This window comes from Musa acuminata, chromosome BXJ1-6 (assembly GCF_036884655.1).
Source record: "Musa acuminata AAA Group cultivar baxijiao chromosome BXJ1-6, Cavendish_Baxijiao_AAA, whole genome shotgun sequence".
Classification (NCBI taxonomy): domain Eukaryota; kingdom Viridiplantae; phylum Streptophyta; class Magnoliopsida; order Zingiberales; family Musaceae; genus Musa; species Musa acuminata.
Genome location: NC_088332.1, coordinates 45,752,974 through 45,768,156, shown reverse-complemented (window position 1 = coordinate 45,768,156; position 15,183 = coordinate 45,752,974). Strand labels below are relative to the sequence as shown.

Here is a 15,183-nt window from a genome sequence, read left to right as displayed (position 1 = left end):
TAAACTTAAGACGGGCAAAATAACGCCTCCGAATAACTTACGTGCATCTCACGTGATCGACTCTATCGCCGCTCTATAAATAGCGTCACTTACCTCGATACCCAACCCTAATCCAAAGGTTTGCATAGACGCCGCTCCTCTCTCGCCGCCTCGCTGAAGGAGCTGATTCACACTGCCATGGGTGAGGGCGTTCGTTTCTCTTCTTCGATCTGCGAACTCTCGAGTCACACCTTTTCTTATTCTTGTTTTATCCTTTTCATTGCCCGGTAAATCTTTTCTTAGGGAAGGTGCACGGATCTCTGGCTCGCGCCGGGAAGGTGAGAGGGCAAACCCCCAAAGTGGCGAAGCAGGACAAGAAGAAGAAGCCCAGGGGGAGGGCCTACAAGCGGATGCAGTACAACCGCCGGTTCGTCACCGCAGGTACCTTCCCTCCCTCCATGACCTCTAATTTTGATAGATAAGCTATCGATTATATGATTGTGATGCGTAAAAGTCATTCGGATATTTCTTGTTCTCTTGTAATCTTCAGTTGTTGGATTCGGGAAGAAGAGAGGACCCAACTCTTCCGAGAAGTAGGGAGACAAAGGTTTTCAGGAGTGAAGCACTTGGAGCATTTGATGTTTTCGTATTAAGCATGTAGGGCTTAGGTTTCAGGACAATGTACTGCTTATTTATGCGTGGTGATGATCCACGAATTCAACTACTTTGGATTGGAGTTGCTTTCTTGATTTTGTCGCACCAAGGATATAGGGTTTAGCTTTCAGTATGTTGGACTAATATATGCATGTTGATGATCTATTAAATGTCTGATGATATGCATTTTCTTGGAATTTAATGCTATCAGTGCTTTTGAAACATCTCATATTTGCTTTAGATTTGGTGCCTTGGATTTGTAGGGTGTCTACTTTTCACTGTGGGTTGGAGTTGCTTTCTAAACTGAGCCTATTCAACGTCTTTGATGATATTTATTTTCTTGTGAAAGATCTCATCGTTGCTTTGGTTTTGCTGCCTTGGAATGTAGGGTTTTATTTTCACTATTTTGTTTTCAGTTTCATGTATTGGCGTTATGTGACATTATTATATTTATGTCTTTTATGAAATGTCTTTGATCATACACATTTACTTCAAACAAATTGTATTCTTATTTTGCTTTGTTGGAAATATTGATGTGGTGAAGAATTAGGGAATGTACGGTTTTAAGAAACCATAGAAGTAGGAAAAGACGATCGATGATAAAGGTGTAAAAATATGTGAGATAAAAAGAGATATTATAGTTTATTATCAATAAGGATTGAAAGTGTTGTCTTATGTCCTGTTAGTTATGGGGAGTTTTTGGTTGCATTGGTGTGTTAATTTTGATGAGATTGATTAAGATCCCATTGTTAATAGATTTATGATATACTTTGTTTGTCATTCGTTGGTTGTGCAAATGCTTGCCAAATATTGCTACGGGGAAATTGACGCTAGAGATTATGGTAGGCTTTGCGTTGAACTACTAAAGTGTAAGGAATCTTAGGTGACGGCTGTGCACGGGGGTCGGATGCTTTTGGAGAGGACTTATTATCGTCGTGGGTTTAAATTTTGGGTAAATAGGGGGAAAGAGAGTTGTAATTGGAAGTGGGAAGAATTGAAGATGGAGCACGCACCTCGGTTCGCGGTGTAAAGGAACACCAGCCTTTGAGTTGCTTTGCGTTGCCAAAAGTGAGGTCATCGCATGTGTCAACCCTTTTTGAGGGCATAGTAGTGTGAGGTATTGAGCTTTTAAGGCATCATTTGTGCTCAGTTCGATGCGGGGAGAAATTTGATTCATTCGTTTCCTTAGGCATTCAAGTTAGTGATCAGGGTGTTTTTTTTTTTTTTTTGAGATTAACTTTTATAAGGGAATAATTTATAATTATTTTTTTTGGAGATTAACTTTTATAAGGGAATAATTTATAATCATCTTAACATTCCTCTTGATGTTTTATATAGTTGTGAATAGCTGTTTTAGATTTTTGTCCACGTTGATAGATGTGGAGGGTAATTTGGATCTTTTTTTTTTCACTATAGTTTTTTATTATATGTCGGATGGTAGATATTTCCTAGCATATGTTCTCCCCCTCTCCTCCCTGTCATATGTTTCTGGGTTCTTGTTAGAGGGGTTTGGAGTGTATCATTTAATTCATCTAATAGGTCTTTGCCAATTTGTCCCCTCTCCACCGTGTTGATTAGGTGGGAGTCGGGCTTTCTTGACTCATACATCTTGGACGTATTTCACTTTGAGACGTCATGGTGGATTTTTCTTGGTTCGAGTTGGGTTTTCTGACTTATATATCTCGGGCGCATTTAGCTTTACATCATTGTGGTGGATTTTTCTTTGGCTTGCTTAAGCTCTAACTTCGCTTATCAGAGCGAGCCCAAATCAAAGTCCCTCTTTGGAGGTTTTTTCGTCAAAGCTCTCAATCTAATGTGTTAGGAAGACTATCTTAAGTGGTAGGACAACTTTCGTACTAAATGTCAAGTTGAATTGTGATTTTTTCAAGCTCGTCTTTGGTGTCGTCTAGAAGGCTCATAGAATGCTTAGTAGCTCATCCACTCATGTATCCTTTGCTATAACAATCCTCTTCTTTAATCCTTCAAGAATGGCTCGATCTTTATCGATTTTGTGAAATATGCCACTCGCACGATGAAAAACCTTCATTGGCTCGAGACCCTTGGAAAGTGTCTTAGGAGGTCCATGCCTCATTAGGTAAAGGGTCATGTGCAATCAATCAAGCTTAGAGGGACTATCGATTGGTATTATATTCGAGTAAACTTATGACACCTCTAGACATAGGTTATTACATACTTGTATAACGTTAGAAAATCTGTTGAAGCACTTTGAACGTAAAAGTCCGCCCACCTATGTGCTGCTCGCAAATGCCTTTGTGTACCTCGATGAGTATCCTTTCGATCTCTTTGGGTATTAGGTATTTGAGAAATAATTGACTAAAAGACCTATGGTGCCGGTGGTCATTAATTATGTAGTATCATACTTGATGATGCTTGACTTTTTGAGTCATCGTAGGGTCAAGCGGGAGCATCCCATCTTTTTTGTAGCGTAGGATCTTGTCCATCCAACTCGAGTTCTTCGCAACCATGAACACATCATGTTTTTCATTGATTTTAGTTGATAGCATCACGACCAATAGTCAACCCTCTCTTAGATTTCACAGGCTAACCTAATGAGTATCTCAGCCTATGCATTTTCTACATGAGGGACCCATAACACATTAAATTAGGAGAAACTACTGCAAGCTAACCTCCACATCTCGACGAAGTATTTCATCATTGTTATATCTTGGGCTTTATAGCTCCCCATCACTTGGTTTTAAATTAGTTATGAGTCATTAAACATCGTCTAAGTCTTAGACAAACAATTATGAAAAAGAAAAAATAGTATACAATTATACAAACAATTATAAACCCATGTGCTGCTTGGCATAACCGCAGTCGACCTACAGATGGATAGACAAAATCGTCGAAATAATGTTGACACGTTCTAACCTGCGATGATCGTAACACAAGGTTGTTCCCTGCACGACCGAAAGGTTAGCTTAGATCGCACGGTGATGCAACAAGATCATCAAAAATGTAATTGTAGACGTCTTACTATTATCCTCTCGTCCGGCAATCAATCCCCCTAAAGATCGACATGAATTACGTTATAAGCTAACAAAGTACAAATGAAATTATACACAATACATGTAGCCAAACCGGCAGCCATTCCCACCCTAATGTTGATTCAGGTCAAGAAGTTTGATCTTTAAGATCTTAATTTCTAATGAATTCCAACCTCACTATGCGACGTTTAAAAAGAAAAGATTGGGCTTTTTTAACACACTAGAATGTTCCAGTCAAACAGATTCGCATATTTCATCCGACTCACAGACGGATTTCTATTTGGTTTTAGACATTTGATCAAATTAAGATATGCTAAAACGACATCATCAACCATCAGATCACGTGTTACGTTTCTGTCGAGAACAGACGAGGCTGGTCAACGTCTGTCACCACACACCCAAAGCACCGCATAAGAGAAGCTCAACCAATGAAGAAGTTCTTCCATGGAAATAAACGATCATGCAATGCAAACGAACGAAACACACATCAACCGTAGCAAGACTTACGGCACACTCGTCAGAACCCCAACCATGAGTTGGCAGGTCTTCAATGAGTGAGCTTAAAGTACAGGATCACCAGAATCGCCAGAACCAGAGCCACCATGATTCCCCCGATGATCCACTTGTTCCGATCCATCCTTCTTGACATGGCAGTCAGGATCTTCCTGCTCTTGCTGATGTTGTCGTCGACTCCATGCAGCTGCAATCCAACACGAACTAAGAATCATCACATATCATCGTACATCATATGCGGAATAGAGAGCTTTTGTTCATTGCATGCAGAATAGATTCTGCAGAGCCCTATTGTTTTCCTACATCTACAACAATGGGCTAAAACAACTTACTGGTGAAACACTGCCTTCGCATAGAAAAGGTTGCAAAAACAGACTTCAATGGAGGATGGAACTCCAACAAAGCAGATTAAAATAACCATCGGCCACAAACCTAGCTGGCATTGTCAACCCAGGGATTCTACTTGATTCCCAAATGTAACACCCGTGAGTTGATCCCTAATTCAACCTACACTGATGAAGTCTACATTTTGTCAGGTAAATCCCTAATTCACAATGATGACGTTAAAGCAACCCGACGTTTGGATTTTTCCAACACTAAAAATCTACCAAAGGCATCCCACCATACAGTTCTTAAAAACACCTATTCTGGTTAAATGCATTAGTGAAAGCCTACAACACTTGGAAGGAGTGTTCATGCCCCTCCAGGTTGTCCTATCCAATGTGAAAGAATTTCATATTAAGTATCCTTTTTAAAAGTTAATTTAACTCTCAAAATCCATAGCAGCTTGCTTTCATGATCATGTAAAAACTACAGCATGTCGAAGACAAGAAGTATCTATGTGGATGTCTGCCAATGACTGATCAACTTAACAAGCCCTTGTATAATATATAAATGAAATCAAGGAATTTTCTTGAATGCAACATATTCTAAGAGTGCATTGTGTGTGTAATCGACATTTCTAAGTTCACCTTTTAGAAATATGTTTATGATTTAACTAAAATAACCAACACAGTCCCTAGGAACTGCTAAAGCATTTATTCAAAAGATCATATTCAGAATTTGGAAGAACTAAATTTCAAAAACTTTTGCACTGGAGAAAGTTTTGGATTTACAACACATGTTTCCAGATAAAGTCATTTATGTTTGTAATCCTTGATACTATTGGCACTTAATTTCCCTCTGTTCAGCATTAAACCATAGAAACACATATCACATGTGGCAAGCATTAGATGATTGATGAAAAGCCAACCCCAACTACGGCAGTCTTGAACTACATTTATGACATCAATTTCAGCTTATGAATAAATATCATTTCACTAGCATGCACTAATCCTAGTAGGTTAGCCGGAAAAAAGAAACCAAAATTTTTTTACAGTCTCGAATTTTATGATTCACAGTCAGATTGGTTTGGACTGTGATTTTCACATAAACAAGAATTAAACTATTAATGAAACTGATATGATAGATTAACTCATAGATAAAGACCAAAATGTGATAACAAGAAAAATATCATTAGCAAAGAAACATACCGTGTTATGGGCATGCAAGAGAGATTGCCGTTGTTGATGTAGGTCCTGAAGAATTGAAACACCAAGTTCTTCTGTCTCTAGCATCGTCCTTCTACCCTCCTTTATCCTGTCAGTAGACTGATTAAGTCTCTCTGTTGACATCAATAGCCGTCCCCTTTGATCAGCAGAGACCTGCAGCATAAAATACTCCAAATATAATGGCATATACAGTCGGAAAGGTTTGAACATTTTGCACTTAATAACCTCTAATGTCTGATAAGCATGTTAACATGTTGACAAAGCACAAGTAAAAATCATTTTATACAGCTCAATGATTTAAAAAGCGCTAAGCGTCAAAAGACGACAAGGTCCCAAAACGCCCGAGGCACTAGGTGCTCATCCAAGCGTTTGCTTGAGCGAAGCGAGATGCTCAAAAATATAAAAAATATATAATATAATTAGTAAAGGGATAAAAAATATCACTGACAGTGGAAAGTTGGAAGAGAAGCAATGGTGGCGGAGGATTAGTCTAAGACAGCTGCGGCAGCGCTGCGAACGACAGTAGTGGACAGCAGCAACGGTAGAGAACAACAACAGCAGCGAAAGCAACAGGAGAAAGACTTGGTCGGCGATAGAGAAATATTCAGTTCGCTGCGTCTGCGGCGGAGGCAACGGAAGAAAGTGTCGGCAGCGGAGGCAGCAGGAGAAAACACAAACTAGGGTTGGCTTGGGGAGTCGGGGTCGCATGCAGCTTTTGAGGTAAGGAACTACATGCGTTAGTTGGTTCAATCGAACCAACTAACTGCTATCGAACTAAATCAGACTTAAAAGTCAAGTTCGGTTGCCTTATATGAATCGCGAGCTAGCCCGAAGCGTCCGGTGCCTAGGCTCGGGCGAGCGCCCATGCGGCGCCTCATCGAAGCGTGTCGCCTGGTCCTCATATGAGGTGCTTGAGCCTCGCTATGACTCACCCGAGTGCCTGGGCGAGCGCTAGAGTGCTTATTTAAATCACTGGTACAACTTGAGGCTAAGATATGAAACACCCATAGTTACATAGATCCACATCTCATAATATAGGTATATGCTACTATGTACTCGATAAATTCGAACCTACAAATCTATTGATAACGCAATTCGCTTTCTCTAGAAACAATGCAGGTATCATTAGAAAAAATAAGGATAGAAATACCGCTACTCTAGCAAGGGACCATTCTTGATATATCCACCATAATTGCCATCAACCAAGCCCAAACTACAACATCCAAATCCACCGAGTGAAAATCCAGCAATTAGGTTTAGGTGAAGTATTAATTATTCTTTTCTTCTATGCCAGACACCTTCCAGCTCCATGTCATCTACAAATAGTCAGTTATGCACATCACATTGTTTTAGAATTTAGAGTACACTTCCAACCTAATGTGTATAACCCGTACATAAAAGGGGATTCAGCTTTTTTGTCCACTCTTTCTTCTTCATAGTGTTCAATAACATTCAATTTCACAAAAGCATGATGTAAAAAAAAACAAAAAATTAAAATGGTGACGAAAAACATGGAAAACAACTTTCTACCATAAGTTTTTATTTCACCTCATATGAGTTGACCTAGATTAGTCTTATTTAATTCTTACTAAAGTATTGACATTTTTGAAGCTCTTGATTAATCTCACCCATTCATAGAGTCCAGTACTGCTAATTGGTTGATTGCATATAGATACAAAAAAAATACCTATACTTGGTAATTTATAATGCAACAGGTTTTTCCTTCTTCCAATTGCTTACTGTGTAGGGCTAACTACCAAGGCAAGAATAATGAATTGCCTAAATATTAAAAAATTCCAAGAGCAAGTTGGAAACAGCATAGAGACAACAAAAAAGTTAGGATCGCAAATAGGTGCCCTATCGGCCTGTTGGTCCAAGATACCAATGTAACAAATCACAGAATTAGAAAAAGAAACAAAGTAACATATAATTGCATGGCTACTGGATTAACATGCATGCAGTGTGGTGCCCAAACTCTAAGTGTAAAACAAGAATACGAGGCCTGTCATACCGCTATCATGTCAGCCTTCCCCGACTCCAGCAGCTCTTCCCTTGAAGCTTGGGTAGGGTTAGGGGTGGTAATTCTTTTCAGTTCACTCTTCAAGTTGTTAAGGTCTGATTTGTATTCCCTCAGCTTTGCCAGCAATCCTGCCTTTACACTCGGCTGCAAGCTTCTCGCTTCAAGATCCATCTTCCTAATCTATAAAAGCAATCCTTCAAACGTTTCAGGATAAAGATCTTGCTTATGAATGTAGCAAGTATGCTAATCAGGTACATTACCAAATTTTCTGCATCATCCAGGCCAGCTTTGATTTCCGAGACCTTCTGCTTCTTTTTCTCTGCCAAAAGAATCCATTTTTTTGTTCAAAACAATTAGATCACAAATAATTGTTCACGGCAAAGACAATGGGAAAATTAACAGTAAATTCGCTAATAAAATAATGATACCTCCATCGAGATGAGCAGCAGATGTGCATTTACGCGAGAGAGACGCGGAGATCTCACAGTATTGGCGCTCGTAACCATCGAATACCTCGCTCATCGTGATCGTACGCTGCTAAACCCAAGTCGACTCCAATGACTAAAACATATTAGCAATCTTACCGAAGGGGAAAACGCATTCATCACATAAGCCTAGTGATCAATGAATCCTGATGCGTGAGAACCGATAATTATCCTGCGTCAAAAATCCTAACCCTAGAAGGGCAAAAAGAGTCCTCAAATCCAAGGACGACGTAATCGAAATACAAGAATTCGACTGCAAGAAGAACCAAAAGAAGCTGGAAATTAAACCAACAAATGAAGATCATGGTAGAACTCATTGAGGAATAGTGAGATGAAACCCAAATCGGAAAAGAAATCCACGAGGATGGCATCAACCAGAAGGGATAAAACGTTGAATTATTCAAGAGACTAATTACTGATACAATTAAGAGTCATCGGAACTTACGGCTAATGAAGGACGGGGGCGACGATGGAATCGGAACCAGGGAGAGAGAGAGGGAAAGGAGAAAGGGTAAAGAGCCCGGACGCGAAGAAGGAGAAGGTGGCATCGGATCGGGGACTCCTCTCTCGTTATAGGCTCGCGTTGCTCCGTCTCCTTCGTCAACGATCAGCCATCTAGGCTAAACCGCCATCCAGCAAAACGCGCCCCTGGGTTCCACCACATCGATCTCTCTGTCTCTGTGTTTTTGGGTCCCACGCTTAAGCTGATGGATAAAAGGCGTTTTTTCCTCTTTGGTAATTGAGCCAAGACGCGAAAGCCGCCGCACCCATTTGGAGACACGGACTAGTGTGCCACGTCGGAAAAAAGAACATAAATGTCTGATTTCGTCGCATCGATTCACCCGAATACGACAACATAATATTTATGTATCATATATATTTAGCACCTTAAAAATAATAATATATATACTTTAAAAATAATATATTTAGCACCTTAAATTTATTAATAAAAATCAGATAATTAAAACAGATAGTAAAAGAAAAAGTTCGTAGGCTAATTATTAAAATATTCATGCTTTGGTCGATCTTAGTATTTGTATTGGTAGATGAAAATATTGAGCTTGATTGATATAACTATACTTTACATATAATGTTTAGCTAAGCGTAGGCGTTCGTTGAGAAACCAGATTATATTTGAAGCAAAAGGCAGCTGGATATTATGTTGTCATGATAATTCAGAACTTACAATAAAATAACATCTGATTAACACCTATATATATCACTGTTACAAGCCATAATTTTAGTATATCATGAAGTTTAATCGCAGGACCGACTATTGAGAAAGGGCCATTTACATACTTAGGCCTCAATAATCGAGCATGAACGTTGTACACAATTACATGGAATTAAATGAACTTGTCATATTCAAATTTCTCCAGCCTTCAGCAGTATATTTGCATCGCAGGAGAAGATTGCTAAGCAACTTCCTTAGAGAGTAGGAACAATTTGCTAACATAATAATGGTTTTTCATGTCCACATCAGGCACTGAATCCCCTGTGGAGAGAGCTCCAGCGGTTGGAGGGGACAGCGGTGCACGCTTGAGCAGCCACCTCGGCCATCGTCTCCTTGCTAACACCCGCATTGCAGATGTTCGCCAAAGACCGCATATGTTTCATCCCATATTGCGATAGAGATCCACAGTGGCTTTCGAAAGTCCTTACCTGGAAAGAAAAAGAGAAGCATCATCAGGTCATTGTGTCACTAAATTGTACCTCGCTATATTTGCCCAAAAGAGCTGGATAAAACACACCGATTGATTTGCCAGTAAAATATCCAACACAAGAGGCTTAGCTTAGATCAAAAATTGTACCACGTCTAACAAATACGATACTGACACGTAAAGCCTCAAGGATGCCCAATTGCTAATAACATTATTAACGCTATTTTCTTTTCTTAATTCAAGACAAGAACATGTATAAAGGCCTGTCTAGAACGTGATGTTAACATTTATAAGAATCCTCGTGACAACTTCCATGCTTGCGAGCATACAATGCAAAAAATGAAAGGCCAAGCTGTAAACCATCAAAGGTGAAGCATAAAATACTACTCCAAAGGATTCGTAGCATTTTAAACCAGTCAGACCGAAATTGTTCAGAAGTAAACCAATCAGTCTACTCACCATTGACTTGAGGCAGGACCAGTCATCCACTAAAGGTTGGCCTGCAGTTCGAACAGATTTCAGCAATTCTGACGCTTTCCCAGAACCAAACAGCAGCTTCCCAATGAGTTCTATACTATTATCTATATGCAACCGATGGGACATTACTTCGAGCAAATCCTTCTGAGCATTGAGTTTATGAGAAGAGCCTTCGGGCGCCCTCCGATACTTGAATAAAGAAAAGAAGATTTCAGTCATAAACAAATGAAGAAATAAGAAAATGGTCATAAACATGAAATTTTGCTGATCCAAAACCATGTAATGTGTGTAGAGACCAAAAATAATCAGAAGAATTAACTACAAGCAAACTACAGATAAAGGATAATGCCAACCTTATGCCAAAAATAAACTAGATCTGCATCCCGTTGGTTCACAGCAGCCTTTGAAAATGACAATAATGAGTTATCATCAACGAATGTGGCATTTTCATTTAAAGGATTTGAACCCAAGTATAAGAAAAGGTCTTTCATGTTGAGTTCTAGATCCCCATATTGCATGACATGTGAACCAAACCTATATGTTTCAGAAACTGCAGTCCTGGTCTTGACCTGCAAACACCATTAGAACAAGTATATCAGACCCAAAGGCCATCCAGACAGGTGATATGCAATAAGGAAGCAGAATCTCAAGCACTTACAAGATGATACTGCTGCTTCAATGTTTCAGTCCGCAGATTGTGTATATCACTGCACATGAAAGTAAAACTTAAACTTCAGATATACAACAGAAGCCACATGAGTCATTTCTCCATGATTGAATCTTAAGGAAAGAGACAGGAACTCAGAATTCAATAAAGGAACCTAACCAAACAATTTTCATAAATTCAAGCTAATCCATATTAACATGGACAAGATTAGGATCATTCCTATTCTTGGTTTTGGTTACAAAATCTTCCAACTTTATTAGTTATACTACAGAACCACAGTTCTTTAATCTACTTAACCATCACAGTCAAATGCTGCAAGTTGTAAAAATTACTTGGACAAATCCAAAAGGGAAATTTTAGTTGATTTACATTAATGCCAAACAGAGGTGAAAACAGAAACAGAACAAAAATTTTGTTGCTCAAGTATTACTGTTAGAAACTTGCACCTAAAAAAAGAATCAATTACAAGAATTAACAATACATCTCTCAACATATAAATATGTCTCCAGAAAATTAATTTATAATTTATTTTCACATGAAAAGGTAATATAACCTGTAAATATCTTTTATAATAAATACATATCTGAGAAGGATATACCAGAAATGTTTGTAAGTTTTTAATTGCATAAATTAAGATTTTAATGATCTATCAATAAAAAAATCTTAACCAAATTTCATTTAATAGATTTGGTTCATGCACCTGTCCTCCATCCAAGCAATGCTGTACAAGTCTCCCAAGCAGGTATAGTACTCTTGGGGAGGGCTAGGGTCTTCTCCAGGGCAATAAGTTCCCCAACTACTCTCGTAGGCATTTGATGCTGTGGTTGCATAGATATTTATGTCTTCAGGGAGAAGACCCTCAAATATGCTCCCAGATTCACAAGCTTCAAGATAAAATACCTGAAACAGTAAAGCAAAAGAAGGTTTTCAAACTTGGCAGTTCTATGCAACTATGAGATGTAAAGAAATCTTACCATGCTCTTGTAAGATCCAGAGGCGTGCTTTTTCTTTAACACAGAAATCAAATCATCAGCATAAAGGTAAGGATTGGTGGGCATCCCTGCAAAGTTTCAGTCAGTCTAATGCTTTTCAAAATTGCAGATTTTATTAACATATACTACAAGTAACAATAAACAATAAGTTAGTAACCCGTTCCCCCTGTGATATTATCTAATGGTACTCTCTGGTTAAATGGGAAATTCTCAAATGAAACAAAGAAGAATTTTGCTTAATATGATATAAAAGTATTACAACCATCAAAATCATGACTATTGGGTTAGATCAAACTTTATAAAAAGCAGAAACTATGATTGTCTTTAGAGCATGCAATCAGGAAAAGGAGAACAAGAGGGAAGTCAAGTGTTATCCATATGGTATGGGTCAAATTTCTTGACAAGCAAAAAGAATAATTTCCTTTCGAGCAAGAAATTAGGAAAAATTAAAAAAATATATCATGTAATATCTACTATGTAATGGCTTGATATCAGCTAATCAAGTTACTAACCAAGAACCCCAGGTCCACCATGATCAGAGTAGAATACGAAGATATGATCATTTGGACCGCTATCAACAACCTTTCCACTTCCTCCAGTTAGAGCGGTTTTATTTCCAAGAAGAACAGCAAAGAAGTTGTTCACGTTGACATCATCTCCAACATAATCCTGCAAGGAGTTATATCCCCAGACTTAGACAATGAATCACTGGTGAATGACACAAATAAAAGGTGTACTATGATACAGTGTGCACCTTTGGAACTCCAGCATAAACATCCCCACCCTCTGGGTGATTGATAATGGTCCCCAGTCTAGGATTATCCTCACTGTATGCAATGTCATCATACATGAAAACAATAATATTCTCATCTTTCAGTCCACCATTCTTCATGATTTGATATGCATGACAAATATCTGCCTGAGTTCATGTTTAAAATGAGAAGTGTTAGAATATTCACAAAAGAGATGGGATTCTTGAATTTTTTTTTTAAAGATCAATAAATTTTGAAAAGGGATGTTCTCTGCCAAAAACAAGGATCAGAAGTCAAAAAGTGCAGAGCTAAGGTGAATTTGCATAACAAGAAGAAAGGGACATAAATTTTAATATTCCAAAATCTCCAATCAGGACCAAAATCACTATCTCAGTTTTTATAATTGAGACAAATTATTTTAGTATTTCAGCAGACAGCAAAAAAGTAGAAATTATAACCACCTTCCATATCATCAAAAAGATTGTAGACAATTTTAACTTAGTTTATGCTCAAGAGTTTCATGTACCGATGAAACACAAAAAGAAAGCAATATAAGATTTACCACATCAAGCTTGGACAAAAAGAAACCTTGAGTGAACAATGTTTGTGATATGGCATTATATAGAAATTCTAAGTCGTAAGCAGATGTCTGACAAAAATATAACAAAATGAGACTAGGTTTCACCTAAAGCTCATAGAAATTTTAACTAATGTTGTTGATAGCTAAAGACAACACACAATCTTATGTCACCTAAAGCTCACAGAAAGAAAAAGGAGAACAAGGAAATAGTTAACCAGTAAAATTGCAATACAAACCATGTAATACGTGCAAGCTGCATAGGCAAAGCTGATACAAAGAAAGAAAGAACAAAAAAAAAAAAAGCAAAGTCAAAGGGATTAAGAAATCTGGAAACAAGGAAAAATTGAGATTCCAAATAATCATACTAAAGGTCATAAAAGAGACTTCTCTAAGTGCTTCCAAGATGCATTTCGAATATCCGACCCCACCATACTTAAAGAAGTATTACTCATTTCTCCAAACATATTGTGCTCCATGTGTGGTCCCTGGGCTCCAATTAGGTTGTACAGATAACCCACAGTTACAATCAGTCCAAAAGGATATGAAAAGGACCATCAAAGATACCTACATCAAGTTCTTGCAACCAGTGTAACTCTTCCCCTTATCACCTTGAGACACATAAGCAAAAGATTTTAGATTCCTGCAGCCTTCGTGTCACAGTTCTAACCAAAACTTGTGGAGTCAAGTAATTCAGCATCATATATATATATATATATATATATAGTTTTTAAAGATAATTGATGCAAGTTTGAGTTTCAACTAACAACTAACTTATAGTGGCTGATGGGCATCAACTACAATGGAATATATACAAGTTTTTTCAGGTTTTGGAGGGTTTTATATGCAGAACTTCAATTTAAAGGGATAAATAAGAAAATCACTGAACAATTTTGGGTGAGACATTTAATTTTATAAATACAATTTTGCATAAAATAAAATTGTGTACTTCTTTCACATAAATAAGTAATTTATAAGCAAATTTTAAGCAACATGAAATTCGAACATCTAATCAAGTAGAGTCATTTTTTGGGCTACATATGCTATCAGGTAACGACAGACACCCAAGAGTGGACCAAATGAAGCGAATGAAATAGGGAACAAGCACATGAAGACGCGTTACAACAAAAGATCTATCATGTATCCCTCGAGGTCAAACTCCCATGAAGTCTTCCACAGATCTTCCAATTCTAAGACTCATGCAAAAGAAACGAAAAACAAAAAATATTTCTTATTCTAACTCTGCTCTTTAAATTCACAGACCAAGAACAGTGATTAAAGCACAACAATATAAAGGTCTCAACATATTAGAGTTAGAAAAATCCACCTTGATGTCCTAAAAGGTGATCACCCCAATAAATGACTTTTTTATTAGAAAGGAGAATAAGTAAAAGATTACTCCATGCCAAAGCAAACATTATACTCTACCCAAAGAGAAAAAGGTACACAACAAGCGCAAGAAAGAAGAAAGAAGGGATCGAGGAAGAAGGACAGCCACCTGATGCCGGTAGTTGAAGAATCCGTTGGACCCGGCGATGAGGACGGCCCACCTGGTACCCACCGCGTCATCGTCGCCGCCGAGATGCAGGCCTGCGGCGCGATCGGACGGCAGCCGAATCGTGTTCGGTCGGGCGTGGGCAAGCAGCAGCAGCGGCAGGAGGAGGACGGCGGCGAAGGGGGCGCCGAAGGCGGAGCTGCCCATCGTGACGTGTCGTGTCGGGTCCGGTCGGCGGCGGGGTTGAATGAAGAAGCGGGGGTGCGGAGGACCTTTTATAAGCGGCTCGATTCTTGGAACGTGGCCCACGACGACCCCGTGGCACATGTTTTAAAGGTCGTGCTGTTCCTGAT

At 38.6% G+C, this 15,183-nt stretch overlaps 3 protein-coding genes across 7 annotated transcripts; 1 reads left to right on the top strand and 2 right to left on the bottom strand.

Moving 5' to 3' along the window:
- The first annotated feature begins 23 nt into the window (after positions 1-23).
- On the top strand, positions 24-857 carry LOC135677349 (small ribosomal subunit protein eS30z/eS30y/eS30x). The gene is made up of 3 exons (XM_065189569.1): positions 24-181; positions 283-420; positions 530-857. Exons 1-3 carry the CDS (start codon positions 178-180, stop codon positions 574-576), a joined length of 189 nt encoding a protein of 62 aa, XP_065045641.1. The 5' UTR covers positions 24-177; the 3' UTR covers positions 577-857.
- Positions 858-4,070: 3,213 nt separating this feature from the next.
- On the bottom strand, positions 4,071-8,807 carry LOC135581626 (vesicle transport v-SNARE 11-like). Of its 5 annotated transcripts, none has more exons than XM_065189565.1 (6): positions 8,655-8,807; positions 8,153-8,258; positions 7,985-8,043; positions 7,716-7,904; positions 5,687-5,857; positions 4,071-4,341 (listed from the first exon to the last, which is right to left on the bottom strand). In XM_065189565.1, the coding sequence occupies exons 2-6, from the start codon at positions 8,244-8,246 to the stop codon at positions 4,189-4,191; spliced, it is 666 nt and encodes a 221-aa protein (XP_065045637.1). In that variant the 5' UTR covers positions 8,247-8,258; positions 8,655-8,807; the 3' UTR covers positions 4,071-4,188. The 5 variants fall into 5 exon arrangements, with proteins under 5 accessions (XP_065045637.1, XP_065045639.1, XP_065045636.1 ...); XM_065189567.1 differs by having other exon boundaries at positions 8,153-8,276; positions 8,655-8,798; XM_065189564.1 differs by having other exon boundaries at positions 8,153-8,285; positions 8,655-8,795.
- Positions 8,808-9,391: 584 nt separating this feature from the next.
- LOC103990024 (vacuolar-processing enzyme) lies at positions 9,392-15,095 on the bottom strand. The gene is made up of 9 exons (XM_009409041.3): positions 14,834-15,095; positions 12,761-12,925; positions 12,519-12,675; positions 11,989-12,074; positions 11,715-11,914; positions 11,006-11,054; positions 10,701-10,916; positions 10,330-10,536; positions 9,392-9,871 (listed from the first exon to the last, which is right to left on the bottom strand). Exons 1-9 carry the CDS (start codon positions 15,035-15,037, stop codon positions 9,689-9,691), a joined length of 1,467 nt encoding a protein of 488 aa, XP_009407316.2. The 5' UTR covers positions 15,038-15,095; the 3' UTR covers positions 9,392-9,688.
- Between the last annotated feature and the right edge of the window lie 88 nt (positions 15,096-15,183).

Bases quoted from the DNA above. Each gene is read 5' to 3' on its own strand.
- LOC135677349 (XM_065189569.1), top strand. The intron at 421-529 runs GTACCTTCCCTC...TGTAATCTTCAG, and splicing joins CCGCCGGTTCGTCACCGCAG to TTGTTGGATTCGGGAAGAAG.
- LOC135581626 (XM_065189565.1), bottom strand. From the start codon at position 8,246: ATGAGCGAGGTATTCGATGGTTACGAGCGCCAATACTGTGAGATCTCC. The intron at 5,858-7,715 runs GTATGACAGGCC...TTTATGCTGCAG, and splicing joins GGAAGGCTGACATGATAGCG to GTCTCTGCTGATCAAAGGGG. The intron at 4,342-5,686 runs GTATGTTTCTTT...GTTGGATTGCAG, and splicing joins TCTTGCATGCCCATAACACG to CTGCATGGAGTCGACGACAA.
- LOC103990024 (XM_009409041.3), bottom strand. From the start codon at position 15,037: ATGGGCAGCTCCGCCTTCGGCGCCCCCTTCGCCGCCGTCCTCCTCCTG. The intron at 11,915-11,988 runs GTAAGATTTCTT...TTACTGTTTCAG, and splicing joins CTGGATCTTACAAGAGCATG to GTATTTTATCTTGAAGCTTG. The intron at 9,872-10,329 runs GTGAGTAGACTG...TTTTCTTTCCAG, and splicing joins GGTCCTGCCTCAAGTCAATG to GTAAGGACTTTCGAAAGCCA.